Source organism: Manacus vitellinus, unplaced genomic scaffold, assembly GCF_001715985.3.
Source record: "Manacus vitellinus isolate BGI_N305 unplaced genomic scaffold, ASM171598v3 scaffold_67_pilon, whole genome shotgun sequence".
NCBI classification, from domain to species: Eukaryota; Metazoa; Chordata; class Aves; order Passeriformes; family Pipridae; genus Manacus; species Manacus vitellinus.
Window position 1 is genome coordinate 2338375 of NW_021940737.1, and position 12650 is coordinate 2351024.

A 12650-nucleotide genomic window follows, 5' to 3' on the forward strand; every position below is an offset into this window, starting at 1 on the left:
AGGTACAAAACCCCTGTGGTTAGGTCAGCCAATATTTTAGCCATATTTTGTGAAATGAGGCCATACTTTTTTTTTTCCTGCAAAGTGGGAACAGTTGGTGGTGAGAAACATTCCTGTAACAATCCCAGTTTGCAGCACAGTCAGCCAATATTCCAAGGGCAAACAGGGACTGAGAAAGTAGAATTTTTTCTTTACTATTTCTGCTAAGACAGGTTCTTTTTGCAGTCTCTAACAGAACGAGACTGATGGGGATGAGAGATCCCTGTTTCAGTCTGAAAGCCATCACACTGGTGGTGGGGAGCATAGATTTTCAGTTAATTTTTTTAGTTGCTGACCATTTTTAGTGCCTGGAGTCACAGTGCACAGTCTCTGTGCTGCAGCTAATGGATTAAACCCTGTTCAATCAGTGAGGTTATTGCTGCACTGAGGCTGAAAAAAGTGTTTCTCAAGAAAACAAAAACCAGACACATGTCCTTGCTTCCCTTTAGTTCTCTGCTGGCTTTTCATAAAATAACTGGGTTATTCCACAGTTGTGTACTGGCCAGTCCTGCCCTTCCTTTTGCAACAAACACTACTTCCTTTTAGTTTCTGTTTGGGTAATTTAATATTGTATTTCCTTATATCCACCAGTAAGTAACTGGCTTATACCCACAAGCCTGCTGAGACTTGAGGTGGTTGGAGTAAGGATGAAGACTGCACTTAAAAGTTCCATGCTAGGGGTTTTTTTTTACTAAATAATATTGTTGCCACCCTCTGAAATTGGTCATCTCCCTCTGCTTTCAGCTAATGTCAGTATGTCATTCCTTAGCCTGAAAATTTGTCTTCTGCATCATCTTAACTCAAACTTTAGAAGTCCTTGCATGTCACAGAGATCTGCATTTATCTCAGGAAGACCCGTATTAAAATTGTTCTGATGGGAAATGCCACGAGTTACTTTTTGTGTTGAAATACTTTAAAAGCTACATTTCAGTCAGCTGGGTTCAGCCTTCCTCATTTTTCCTTCCTGAAGAGCCCCAGGTGACTGGATAATTCATTGCTCTGACTGGGATCCCATTAATTGTGCTCCAGCTGTAAGAGATGATTGCTGAACACCCTGTAAAGGTGTGAGAGAAACCCAGAGCTGGTAAAAGAATTGCTCTTCCCCCCAAAAAAACCCCAACAAACCCTCCTAGTGAGAACATTTTGCTTTCCAAGTTGGTTGCATCTGGCATAATAATACCCATTGGATGGAATCTCTGGGTTTGACTCAATCAGTTGGAATCTCTCCAGGCTGGATGTGAGGAGGGACTGTTCTGTGAGGATTGAGGATTTTGGGTAAATGAACCTGATTAGTTCCCCCATCACCTCCTAATGAGTGGGGAGGGGAATTAATGAAGGAAGGAATTGAAGCAAACATTCCTAACTCCATTTAAAGCTTTTTGCCAGAGTTTCTTTCCAGTTTGTTTGAATCTTAGGTACCAATGAAATCATGCACTAAACCAGAATCCCATACCATGTTCTTCCTCGCTTCAGCAAATGCTCTTTTCTCCTCCTCTATGCGTCTCCTCGCTTCCTCCTCTGCTTTCCTCTTCTCCTCTTCTCTCCTCTGTCTTTCCATCTCCTCAAAACTCAGTCTGAGTTTCCCAGGGCGGAATTCTTTAACAGAATTTTCAGATTCTTCATCCCCACCTTCATTTATCTTCAGAGAAAGGGGGAGAGGAAAAAATAGAAAGGACTTACCCAAACATAAAAATATTCTTTATAGTGAATAAATACCCCATTAATTCCTTTCTGATCTCTTATAAATGTTGTTTTCTCCTTGAGGAAAAAATATAGCAAGAGTTTGGTTCCTAAGAGAAACATTTTAATCTTGGTTTTAGCCAAGGGAGGGAGAAGGGAAATTTTCAGTATCCTATATGTAGCTTCTGTAGTTTTCAAAAATCTATTGGGTGTGTAATTCAAAGAACAAACCATGTGTTATAAGGAAAAGGCTGGACAGTTAAGTACTTACTTTATGATCTTGGGGTTGGATCTTTACTGTAAATCACTCCCTATTCAGTTTATTTACATCACTTCCATAGACCTTTATACCATCAAGTCTTTTTGTTGGCATAGAAATTGTTCTCACCAGTGCACCAGTTGAAAAAATGCTGTAGAGTCTTATAGAAAAACTGAATCAATTCATTAACGTTTTGCTATTATTCCAGACTGAGATTTTTATTTCTTTTCTTTTTAGCCATTTAATCATCACTGAAGAAAGGGAATTGAGATACTGTGATCTCCTCACTGTAGCTTGTCTCCAGTGGACACTCACCTGCTAAGAGGAGCCTGTGCTTTGCAAACTGCAATCAAGGACAAAAGACCAAACCCCCTCCAGAGGACACCCCAGAGTACTTGAGAAAAATTATTACCTCCAGTTTTGGCAACCACTGCATAGCAGATAAAGCCACATGTTAGAAGACTTCTTTTGATGCAGACAATTTGTACATTATTTTATACTGGTTGGTAAATAAAAACATAGACATGAGGGCGGGGGGTGGGAACTGCACCTCAGTTAGAGCAGCTCATGACTCCAAGGAGTTCACTCTGTCATTGTCTGCCCTCTCCTCCTCTGCTGCCCAACCCCAGACAAAAAGAACAAGGTGCATTGTTGGCATAATGACCATGTTATTGGTGTGAACAAGCTAAGGGATTTGGTGGAGGTGGAGCAGTAAACTACAATTTGGGTATCTGCCTAAACCCAGAACCCTCTCAGTGTGGACCAGTTGAGAATTTCTGTGTTTCAGCTTTCTGGAGGTTCTGTGGTGTTGGGTTTGTTTAGGTTTGTCTGTGTAGAATATACATTTCTTGAATGTTTCTGAAGTATAGTCAATATAGTGCTCTTGATCTGTTTGTCTGAGAATGTCCATTCAATAACTGCAGTCTGTTGAAATTAGCAAATTCCTATAAATAATATTTTCCCAGTTTTTGCAGAATATTAAAACCTCATTTCTTGTTAATCTTGTTTGTATGTGAATTTTTTATATGAATTAACAAAGTCAGTGATCATGACTGCACAGGGGAAAAGTATTCAAATACAGAACTTGAGAATTGCTTTTGGCAATGGAGTGTGGTAAAAACGAGGAAATACAGAACTAAACTGTCTGCTGGATCTTTGGTTAATAGTGTGTGATTCCCTCAGTGTGATCCAAGAACAAACTACGGTGAGGTCTGTTTAGAGGTGATCTAAAGTAACTCTGCCTCATGATAAAGAACACATATGGAGGTGGTTCTGCAAGGTATATAAATTGTGAGCTACATTTCTGACAGTTTGGAGACTTAATCAAGTCATTTATGGTATGTTGTTTATGTCAATATATACGAGGGAGCTGAGCTGGTCTGTCTTTTTTGCCCGTTCTTCCTAAGAGGAGAGTTGTAATTGATATTTATTTCTATATGTTTACAAATAAATGCAACAAACGTGGGTAGAGCCCTTCCCAAATCTCCGTTCACAAAGCCTAATCATGATGACAAATAAATATGGGAATAAGAAACGGGATTCTGTTCCTACAGAATGTTTGCATCAAAACCTGGTCACTGAAACATCTGCAGCACTAATTAAGAACACAACAGACAGTAATCCTCAGGAAGACTTACAGCTGAAGGGACTACAAAGTGTAGATATCAAACCCACTGAGATTGCTGGCACAATTCAAGCACCTGTATTTGTGGGGTTGACTAAAGGAATGTGGAAAGCACAATGAAATACTGGGTGATTACTGAGCTAAGGCTAAAAATGCATCTTGCAGAAAGGCATTTTCAGACTCTTAACAGCTCGAAATGTGGTTGAGGAGTAAGAAAAAAGCAGGATGCTGCTGAGGAGCAGCCCTGCCCTCACCATTCGCTGTCTGGCCTCCTCAAAGGCCCGTCTCTCCTCCTGCAGCCGCTGCCGCGCCTCCTCCTCCGCCTGCCGCCTTTGGCTCTCCTGCCTCTGCCTCTCCAGCTCCTCAAACGTCACCTTCAGCTTCCCAGGAGACACCGACTCCGGGGGGGCACTGCTTTCATTCTCACCCTGGGGAAGGAAAATGAAACAGTTGCATCTTAAGCTGATAACTATCTGCTCTGTGGGTGTTTGGGGATGGGGGGTTTACCATGACAAATGAAAGGCACTTGGTTTCCTTCAGGGATTGGTTTTCATTCTTCATTTCTTCCTCCTCTGCTCTCTCCTTTCCTGGGTTCTCACAGTTTATTTTCACCTTCCCAGGTGTCTTGGTGGGTTTCACAGGCACTACTGTAACTAGGAGTGAATCATCCCCTTCCTGTCCAGAAAGATATTTATTAGATATCATATAAATAAACTCATTTCTTAATGAAACTGCTGGTTTAACCTGTGTGCACCAAAGCTTCCAAAAGATTTACTTGTACTGAGTATTAACCACGAGAATAAATCCAACTGCCTGTGGCACTCACTGCTTTTCTTGTAATAGCTGAAGAGTGTCAAGACTGAATTATATCTTAAACATAACTGCTGGGAAACTCCTTGATTTCTTTACATATTTTCACTAACTGTTAGTTATAAAAACTCATGGGTTGGAAAAGAACAGGTGTAATTTTGAACACACAGCAACTGTAACCACACTCCACTTCCAGTTTTAACATTTACCATGTAAAGGAAATACTGTGGCTGGAATAAGCCAGTGGCTCTAGAGGGCAATTTGTAATTTCTCAGGCACAGTAATTGTTTTTTGAAGGAATTTGCTGATTCAAAGCTATTTTTGCAACTTACTTGCCAAAATACATTTTACCTTTTTTGTTTTTCTCCACAGAATACCGGGATTAACAGGGACACTGTCAAATAAGTTAAAGCTAATGGATTCTGAGGGGTATTTTTTGCTTTCCAAAACTGTAGTAGGAGTGTGATCTTCTTGTGTTAGTAAAAGACAATAGGACCTTTGGACCCAGCTTTTTGAAATTAAACATTTATTTTCAAGACTTAAAATCCAAATGGTAAATTAGTCAATTAAAAAAAAAAAAAGTTCACTGAGTGAGGTGTTCAAACATCTGTATGTTGTCAGAAGCCCCTTTTAATTTCAAGTTTAAGGCAAAGAGCTTTTAAGATGATTCTTTCCAAAGCCAGAGGACTTAGAGTATCATTACCAATATATATCAAATAATTCTGGTGGCTTTGAATATTTACATTTTAGATCTTTTTAACTAACCACAAAGTATTCACAGTGCAGGCTCTTTTTCAAAATTCAATATACTGATTTCAAGAACAGACATCTAGTTCCATATACTCTAAAAATTTGTTAGCTCCTTGGTTGAACTTTAAGCAGGTATTTGTGTGCCCTTTTCGAAGTTTTCCCAACCCAAATTACAACAATAAAACAAAAGTGAATAAAAATGTAGGTGAACATTTCTTTAAAAAAATCTGATTACCTCAGCTGCTGATTCAGTTCCCGTATTGTTTAAGTCCTCAATCTATTAAATGAGAATTTCATAGGATTACATTACTTTGGCTCTTTGCCTTAGAGTTGCAAACACAGAACTGGAAATTCTTTTTTTATCAGAGATATGTAGGTAGCACTTAAATTCCCAGGGGTGATAAGGACTGGACCTTGGCTGGAATGCTTGAGGAGGAAGAGGCAACGTGACATAAAACATCCTAGAGAAAATATGCTACAGCATTTTAACAGGGCAGGGCTGAACTAAGAAGTGTACTTGAGTCTTCATTTAAGCATTCCAGAATTGTGTGAAACAGAAACAAAACAAACAAAAAAAATACAAACAAAAGCAAACAAAGGCAAAACCAAACAAAAGCAAAAACCACCAAAGCCAAATGTTTGCTTCATGTTAATTCTAAAATTCTACATGTATGTACTTCTGCCTTGCAGAGTAGATTAAAAATATGGTAGATACATTGCCAGTTAAAAGCACAGTTGTAACAATGTTAAAAGCCTTAGTAGAAAACACTGTCTGAAAACTGACTCCCAGTTTTCATTTCTTAGAACAAATTCAAACCTAAGTTACGTATTACTGTTGTTTGGTTAAATAACAATTGGCTCATGTTACAAGCAAAAGTAAGAGTTGGTAAAATATAAGAAACATTTTCAAATTAGTTTAGCAAACACTATAAACTCTTGTTTGCATAGGACACCAAAATTTGTGCCTGGTTCCTGCCACATTTTTGCCTGCCTGGTTTCATCTGTAGCTCAGTTTTAGAGCTTAAAAAAAGATTTACTGTAAAGAAGTGAAGAGGAAGAGTCTCTGAACATTATTTCCCACCTCCATCCCACTGAGCATCACGTAAATCACCACTGTCAGAAATCTTAAGATTGAATCTTTCTGATCAATACAAAACTTTAATTTGTGGCTGTTTGCTTCCAATTGTACCCTGCCTGGTGTGATCAGATCAACATACCTCCTGGGCTTTTTTGGCTAATTCTCTTTGAATTTTTCTTTTCTCAATCATATCTTGTTCGATTCTGCGCTTCCTTTCTTCTTCCATTCTTTTTCTTTCTTCTTCTTGCCTTTGCTTCTCCATTTCTGCAAATTTGCCTTTAACAGTCCCTGTGGATGTGAAATACACTGATAAATACTTCCATCTAATACTTGTCAGGTGACTTTAAAGTTGGGCCTCTCTTACCTATTAGTTTTGGGACATAACCTTTTTCTGTTTTAGATAATTTGGTGTCATCGTCTTCATCAGATGCGAGCAGTTCTTTCATCTAGTTGATGAAACACAGAAAATAAACTGTCTTTATAACTAATAAAATCCCAATGTTATTGTCTTAAAATAATGTGAATAGATTTTCAGGCAGAATGTCAAATATTAACACAAAATATTAGCAAAGAAAACAACCTCCTGCTTTCTCCTGTTCCATTCTCTCTCTCTAACATATTGTTCTTTTCTTCTTTGCTTTTCATCTCTAGATCTCCTTTGATTTCTTTCTTCCCTTGCTTTTTGCATTGCTTCAAATTTATCCTTTACATCGCCCTTGTGAAGCTTGGGCACATAGGACTTTTGGACGGGTTTAGATGAAGAAAGCAGAATCTTGGTGAAGATATAGAAGAAATGAAGATAAGAGAAAAAAAGAAAAGTTGAAGCAGATGGACAGAAATATTCTGATAGATTGGATTAGAAAGAATGTGAGAACATAAAACAGAAGTGCAGTTGCTACTAGGAACTTTGTGCCATGAGCCATCATCAGTTAAGCCATAAATAGCAATAAATATTAAAAGAACCAAAACATTTAGCATTACATTAAACTTAGGCTATAAGCAATTGCAATGAAGAGCTGCAAAACAAGTATATGAACTGTGTGAATGTACATTCTCAGGTACTGGGGCTTTAAACATTAATTACAGATTTAGATTGTTGCTTTCAATCCTAAGCAGCCACCAGAGCCCCTCTGCCCCCAACACTTAAAACAGATATAAAGTCATAGATGTATAATACAATATGTAATGAGGGGTTTCTGCAACACTTCAGCAGCCATATACAGTTTTTTAAATAAATAGTAGTATTTCTTAACTTCAAACTCCCAGTGCATTACATGCTCACTTTCTTAATATTTAGAGAAACAGAGAATCCCAGTGATTTTATGTTATAAAGTGCAAAGATTGCAGGACTCTGATACTGATACAGCAAATGGACATTTCTTTGCCAGTGCTACTCTCTGGGTGCCCAAACAGCAGGAGAAGTTCCCACTTCTCAGAACTGCTGGGAAGTTTTCTCTTTTTTACAGTGATGATGACAAGAGTGTTCTAAATAAAGTAATAAATACTGAGAAAACTGGCTGAAAACATTCCATGTTTCATATTTTGTCACCTTTCAGCAGGTGACATGTTGTCCAGAATTACCCCATCAACACTGAAAGTTTCTTTGTATTTTGTTGCCTTTATTTTGCCTTCCCCCTCCATGTTTATCTAATAACAGTAAGAACATAATTCACAGACTCTATCAAATAACAGCAATAGCAGCATTCCAGTATAAATGTCTATTACAATTTTTCTGTAATTATTACTTTTGCAAGCATCAGTAGTAAATTATTGCATTGCTTTGATGACTTTAAAATAGGTACCTACCTCAGTTTTCTGTGCAATGTCATTCATGGTTACTGTACTGTGCTCTGCACCTGGTATGTTTTAAGATTGCTTTCTGTTTCTACCTGAAAGAAACAGTTGTAGTTATATTCCTTCCTTTTCCTTTTAAATGATGCTTTAACCATCTTCCTGTAAATAAGGTTGCATAGGCTGAAATCAATGTATCACAATTTCACTTGGTCCTCTGAGGCTTTTGAAGACATGAATAGGTTCTAAGTGTGCCACAGTAATTAAAAGAACAAGCTTATGATTCACTATTCATGCTCATAACTCCTCTATATAGTTCTAGATATTGGGTTTTAATTTCCATTTAAAAAAAAAAAAAGCAAACCAGCTTGGAGCCAAGCTCTGGTGTGTTGTTAGAAATTTTAAAGTGCACTGTATTTATTAGGAACCAAACAGAAAGGCACTTCAAGTTCAGGACAAGCCTTTGTCTTTTCTTTTAGATTTTCCTTCTTTTTTTTGCCCCCCTTTCCTTTTTTTTTTTTCACCTTCCAGTCTATCTGAGCTTGTAGGAGAAAAGAAACCATAACATGACTGCAGTGCTCCTGCTATCTGTGCTCTATCAATCCCCTGAGTGCCAGGAACCCACCAGAAAACAAAGGAATGTCATGCACTGGTGCAATCCATGCACTGGGGTAGCCCAGGACATGGAGACCTGGCAGCCCTCACACAGGGCTGGAGCAGAGAGGTAAGTCCCAAAGATAATCTTTCCCAAGAAATTCCATTTCACCTGAACAACTCAGGAGAAGGGCACCTCTAATCTTCACTGCAGCAACAAACCCAGTTGATGTGGCTTCATCTTAAAGCCATTTGAAAACAGCCCTTTCCAATGTCTGATTCAGAATGTGCAGTTAATTGTAAGAAGATGTTTACGAGTCAAGACTTTGTCTTGAACCTTCCTGATAGCTCCAATTGCCTGGACCCCTTGACAGTGGGATAACAAATCTGAAATTTTCTTTAAAAGTGCAAATGTTGGAAGTAATTTTCCCTGTGGATTCCTGCTGTCTAAACTTCCAAAATTGTGCCAGTCCAACAGGCTGTTGGCCTGGAGGATGGCAGAGCTGTTCCTGCCATGTGGAATTCTGCCATATCTGCTATTACTTTGGGCTGCTTTCCAGCTTGTTGGCATCACCAGCTCTTAATATGTTTGAAGGTTAGCCAGCTGGCTCCGTGGCATTTTGCCTCTGCAAGTCATCCTACCTGCACCTTTGATGCTGAAAGATATGGCTATAAAGCAGCAGAGCATTGCTAAACATGATACCATCCATGTTTGCACTTTCATCCCTCTCCGTGGCCACTAAGCCTCAGCAGGACCAGCAGCAGGACACACCTTGGGCACCCCTCGAGGCAGAGCAGTAAATTGCAGTGAAGACAATCCAAAATGTTTAAGAAAAAAAGGAACACTCCTTGAGTTTTGGCTTGTGTGGCAGTGACCATTGCTCCAGGAATTACAGCTGTGGCCCTAAGCTCCTTTGGATCTGCCTGATCACCAGGAGAGGGTCACAGTCCAGGTCTTCTTTCTGGGAAAACCCAAGTGGCTACATCAAAAAATCCTGACACCTTCCATGTCATGGAAGAACAGTGACTTCCTAACCTGCCAATAGCTTTGCAAAAGTGTGCAGTAATAAATTTGCCAACCCAAGAAACCTTGACCTACTAACTCCCTTTTGAGATGAACCAGTTACATTTTTAAGTTGTGTGTATATACATATGTATTCTTGCTTTGCAGTAAGAATTTTCCCCCAGAGCTCATCTAATAAAAGCAATGCTTATTCTTTGAGGCAACACAAATCTACTTGTATAGATACCTCAGAAACTATTTTGCCTCCTATTATGAAGCTTAAGATGCAGTCTCATCTCTTATTTCCCAAGATCAGCATATCTCAGGAGAAGCTGTAAGAGCTCCTTACTGAAGCTTCTCACTCAAAAAAAAAAAAAATCTCAAAGTTCAAGTGAAAATTTAATACAAAACCAATAATGCACAGGAAACTAGGCAACAGATTAGAAATGTTCTGTAAAAAAAAAGAAGTGTTTTCAATTATCTTATTTGTTTGCTGCAAATGATAAGCAATCACCTCCGATATGATCTGATCTGAAAAGTGCTGTTTTGATCACAGCACTTTTTCAATTTTTCATGCAGCCTCCCTAAAACCTTACTTCAGGCAAAATAAAGTGAACACAAAAAGCCAAAACATCCAGGGGACACAGGTTTGATGGCTCACAAGTCCTGAAATTCATCTCCTTAAATTTAATTAATTTCCATTTCTGAAAGGAGGTCAGAGTCCTCAATTGATACAAAAAAAAAAAAAAAAAAAGGTTGTGCAGCTTTAACCAGATTAAAAAAAACCCCAGAAAAAAAAAAAAAAAAAAAAGTTGTGCAGCTTTAACCAGATTAAAAAAAACCCCAGACTTCCCATAAATAATAAAATTTCCTTTTCTTAAAAAAAAATTCTTGATTTTCAGAGTTGTGAATAACATCCTCACAGGAGACACGACAAATACCAGCATTTCCCTGGACTGAACACTACTCTTTACAGCAGGACTATGAAGCCAGGACTTTAAAAGAGGTCCAGTTCCTCTGTGATGTCTCCTTTTGGGAGGCCCCCTGCTCTCCTGCTGGGTCCTGTGAGTTATAAATAAGCCCTTCATGGCACCAAGTTACGTTTACCATCTGTCTCCTCTTTGTGATCTACTTGCAGGGAAGACTCCATTATATAAGAAAACCACATTGTCAGAGCTGGCAACTCACTACTTGCAGCCAGAGAACTAAGGAGAGGAAAACAGTGTTAAAATATTAAACAAAATACTAAATAGAACTGGAAAGAGGAGGGGAAGTGTTCCTCATTTATGTCCTTGCTAAAACTGATCTGGAATGACACTACCAGTTGTTGTACTAAATTACAGATACTGAAGTAGGTACTAAAATTATCGTGCACAGGGGAAGATCCTGAGCTGGCATAAACTGTCAGCTCCACTGAAGCCAATGAGTTATGACAATCAACACCAGCTGTCTAAACTTCACATTTTCCATAATACAAAATGCAAAACTACTTCCACTTCCTTGTATTTCCTTCGTTAAGTCTTTGTAATTAAAGACCAGAATGCTCACCAATAACTGCCCCAGCTAATCCAATCTCATACACAATCTTTTCCTAGGTCTCTGAATTTATCACACTCCAACATTTATTGAGAGTCTCATATTATATTATTGAGAGTCTCATATAAGGACTATTCATATTATAGAATAGTCCTTACAGATATGCTGTTACCTGTAAAAGCATATTTAATACAAGGGATGCCTGTGTTTCTTTATGTAACTATAAACATTCTTAATGCAACAGTGCCACACAGTCCAAAGTGCTAAAAAAATGAAATCATCCTTCTCTGTAGAAAAGATCTGTTAATTCCTTGCTCTCTTCTTACTGTTATGGGGTATACAGGCTCCAGAGCAAAGGTAGTGGGGGATGAGAGAGTGCTCTGTTAAGGGGGAAATCCTGCTGGGATCTTCTGGCCCATGACTTCATGTTCCACGGTATCTGCTGATCCTAATTGCAGGTGGCAGTAAATTGTGAACTCCCCAACAGAAAAATCAGCGTATTTTGCCCCACGCCATAATTCCTTCATCCCCTGCTGTGTCACAGCAGCTGAGGACCAACAGTGTGATTTCAGGTCTGCTGAAAGGACTGACAGGACTTCAGAGATGAAGGTGCTGAAACAAGGGGTAAAATACTGGATATGAAGCACTGTTGCCATCTGTATATTCCCTTCCCCACTGACAGGACACAGCCAATCTGCCTCTTCTTGGAAATCCTCCTGGTCAGCTCAGGCTGAACACAGGGCTGGTCACCCCATGGTGGTCATGGCCCGTGTGGTGCCTCTGCTGCAGAGGAGAGGTCTCCTGCCTTCCTCGAGATGTGCTGCTGCTTCCACTTCAGCAACCCCCCTCTGGCAGTGCTGTGAAAGCCCACTCGTGTGTACAACCTTCCTCTGAGCAGCTGTGGCTGCCTCGGGTGCACAGCAAAGGGGCACCTCCATCGCCTCCTGCCCTGCCCTCCCAGTGCCATCGGCTTTGCCCTCCACCTCCCCACAGCCAACTTCAACCACCTATGGTAGATGCTCGTCTGACTTTATTCACTGAGGAAACCACTCATCTAATACATTCCAAAAGCAGTCAGAGAAGGTATTCCCTAGCAAAGTCTTAAACCATCTACCCAGCTCTTATATCCTGAGCTCAAGATAGGCTCTTGACTCAGACTGTTCTTTCTACATATACTAAGCATGTTTTCATACTTCTGTATCTTCCTTAATTACTACACTTGGCCCTCTTATAAGACTAATTATTAGTTTACAATGTAATTTCACTGGTCAATTTTCTAAGAGATTTAAGGTCTCTTAAGACCCGAGATCTAAGGTTAAGAGTACATGTTTTCTACCATACAGCTACTTGCTGGTTAATGTTTGAATTAACACGTTTCATTAAGCATGCTTATTGCATTAACAGAAGTTCTTATTTACCTAAAACAAACATGATAATAAACAGTTTGTAAGCTGTCACAGAAGCCCAATATTTTCTTCCAACCCAC

General features: G+C 39.2%; 1 protein-coding gene across 8 annotated transcripts in view; it reads right to left on the reverse strand.

Annotated features, from left to right (window-relative positions):
- Positions 1-8135, reverse strand: part of NEXN (nexilin F-actin binding protein) — a 14031-nt gene extending 5896 nt beyond the window's left edge. For 3 of the 8 annotated variants that reach the window (XM_029963990.1, XM_029963989.1, XM_029963991.1), the window contains exons 1-8: positions 8047-8129; positions 6821-7012; positions 6605-6686; positions 6380-6528; positions 5398-5439; positions 4110-4277; positions 3857-4030; positions 1493-1678 (exon numbers count right to left, since the gene is read on the reverse strand). In XM_029963990.1, coding sequence (XP_029819850.1) covers positions 1493-1678; positions 3857-4030; positions 4110-4277; positions 5398-5439; positions 6380-6528; positions 6605-6686; positions 6821-7012; positions 8047-8073 — 1020 coding nt within the window. In that variant the 5' untranslated portion in view covers positions 8074-8129. Of the gene's footprint in view, positions 1-1492; positions 1679-3856; positions 4031-4109; positions 4278-5397; positions 5440-6379; positions 6529-6604; positions 6687-6820; positions 7013-8046 lie in introns of all 8 variants that reach the window. The other 5 variants (XM_029963996.1, XM_029963995.1, XM_029963997.1 and 2 more) reach the window with 2 other exon arrangements.
- Between the last annotated feature and the right edge of the window lie 4515 nt (positions 8136-12650).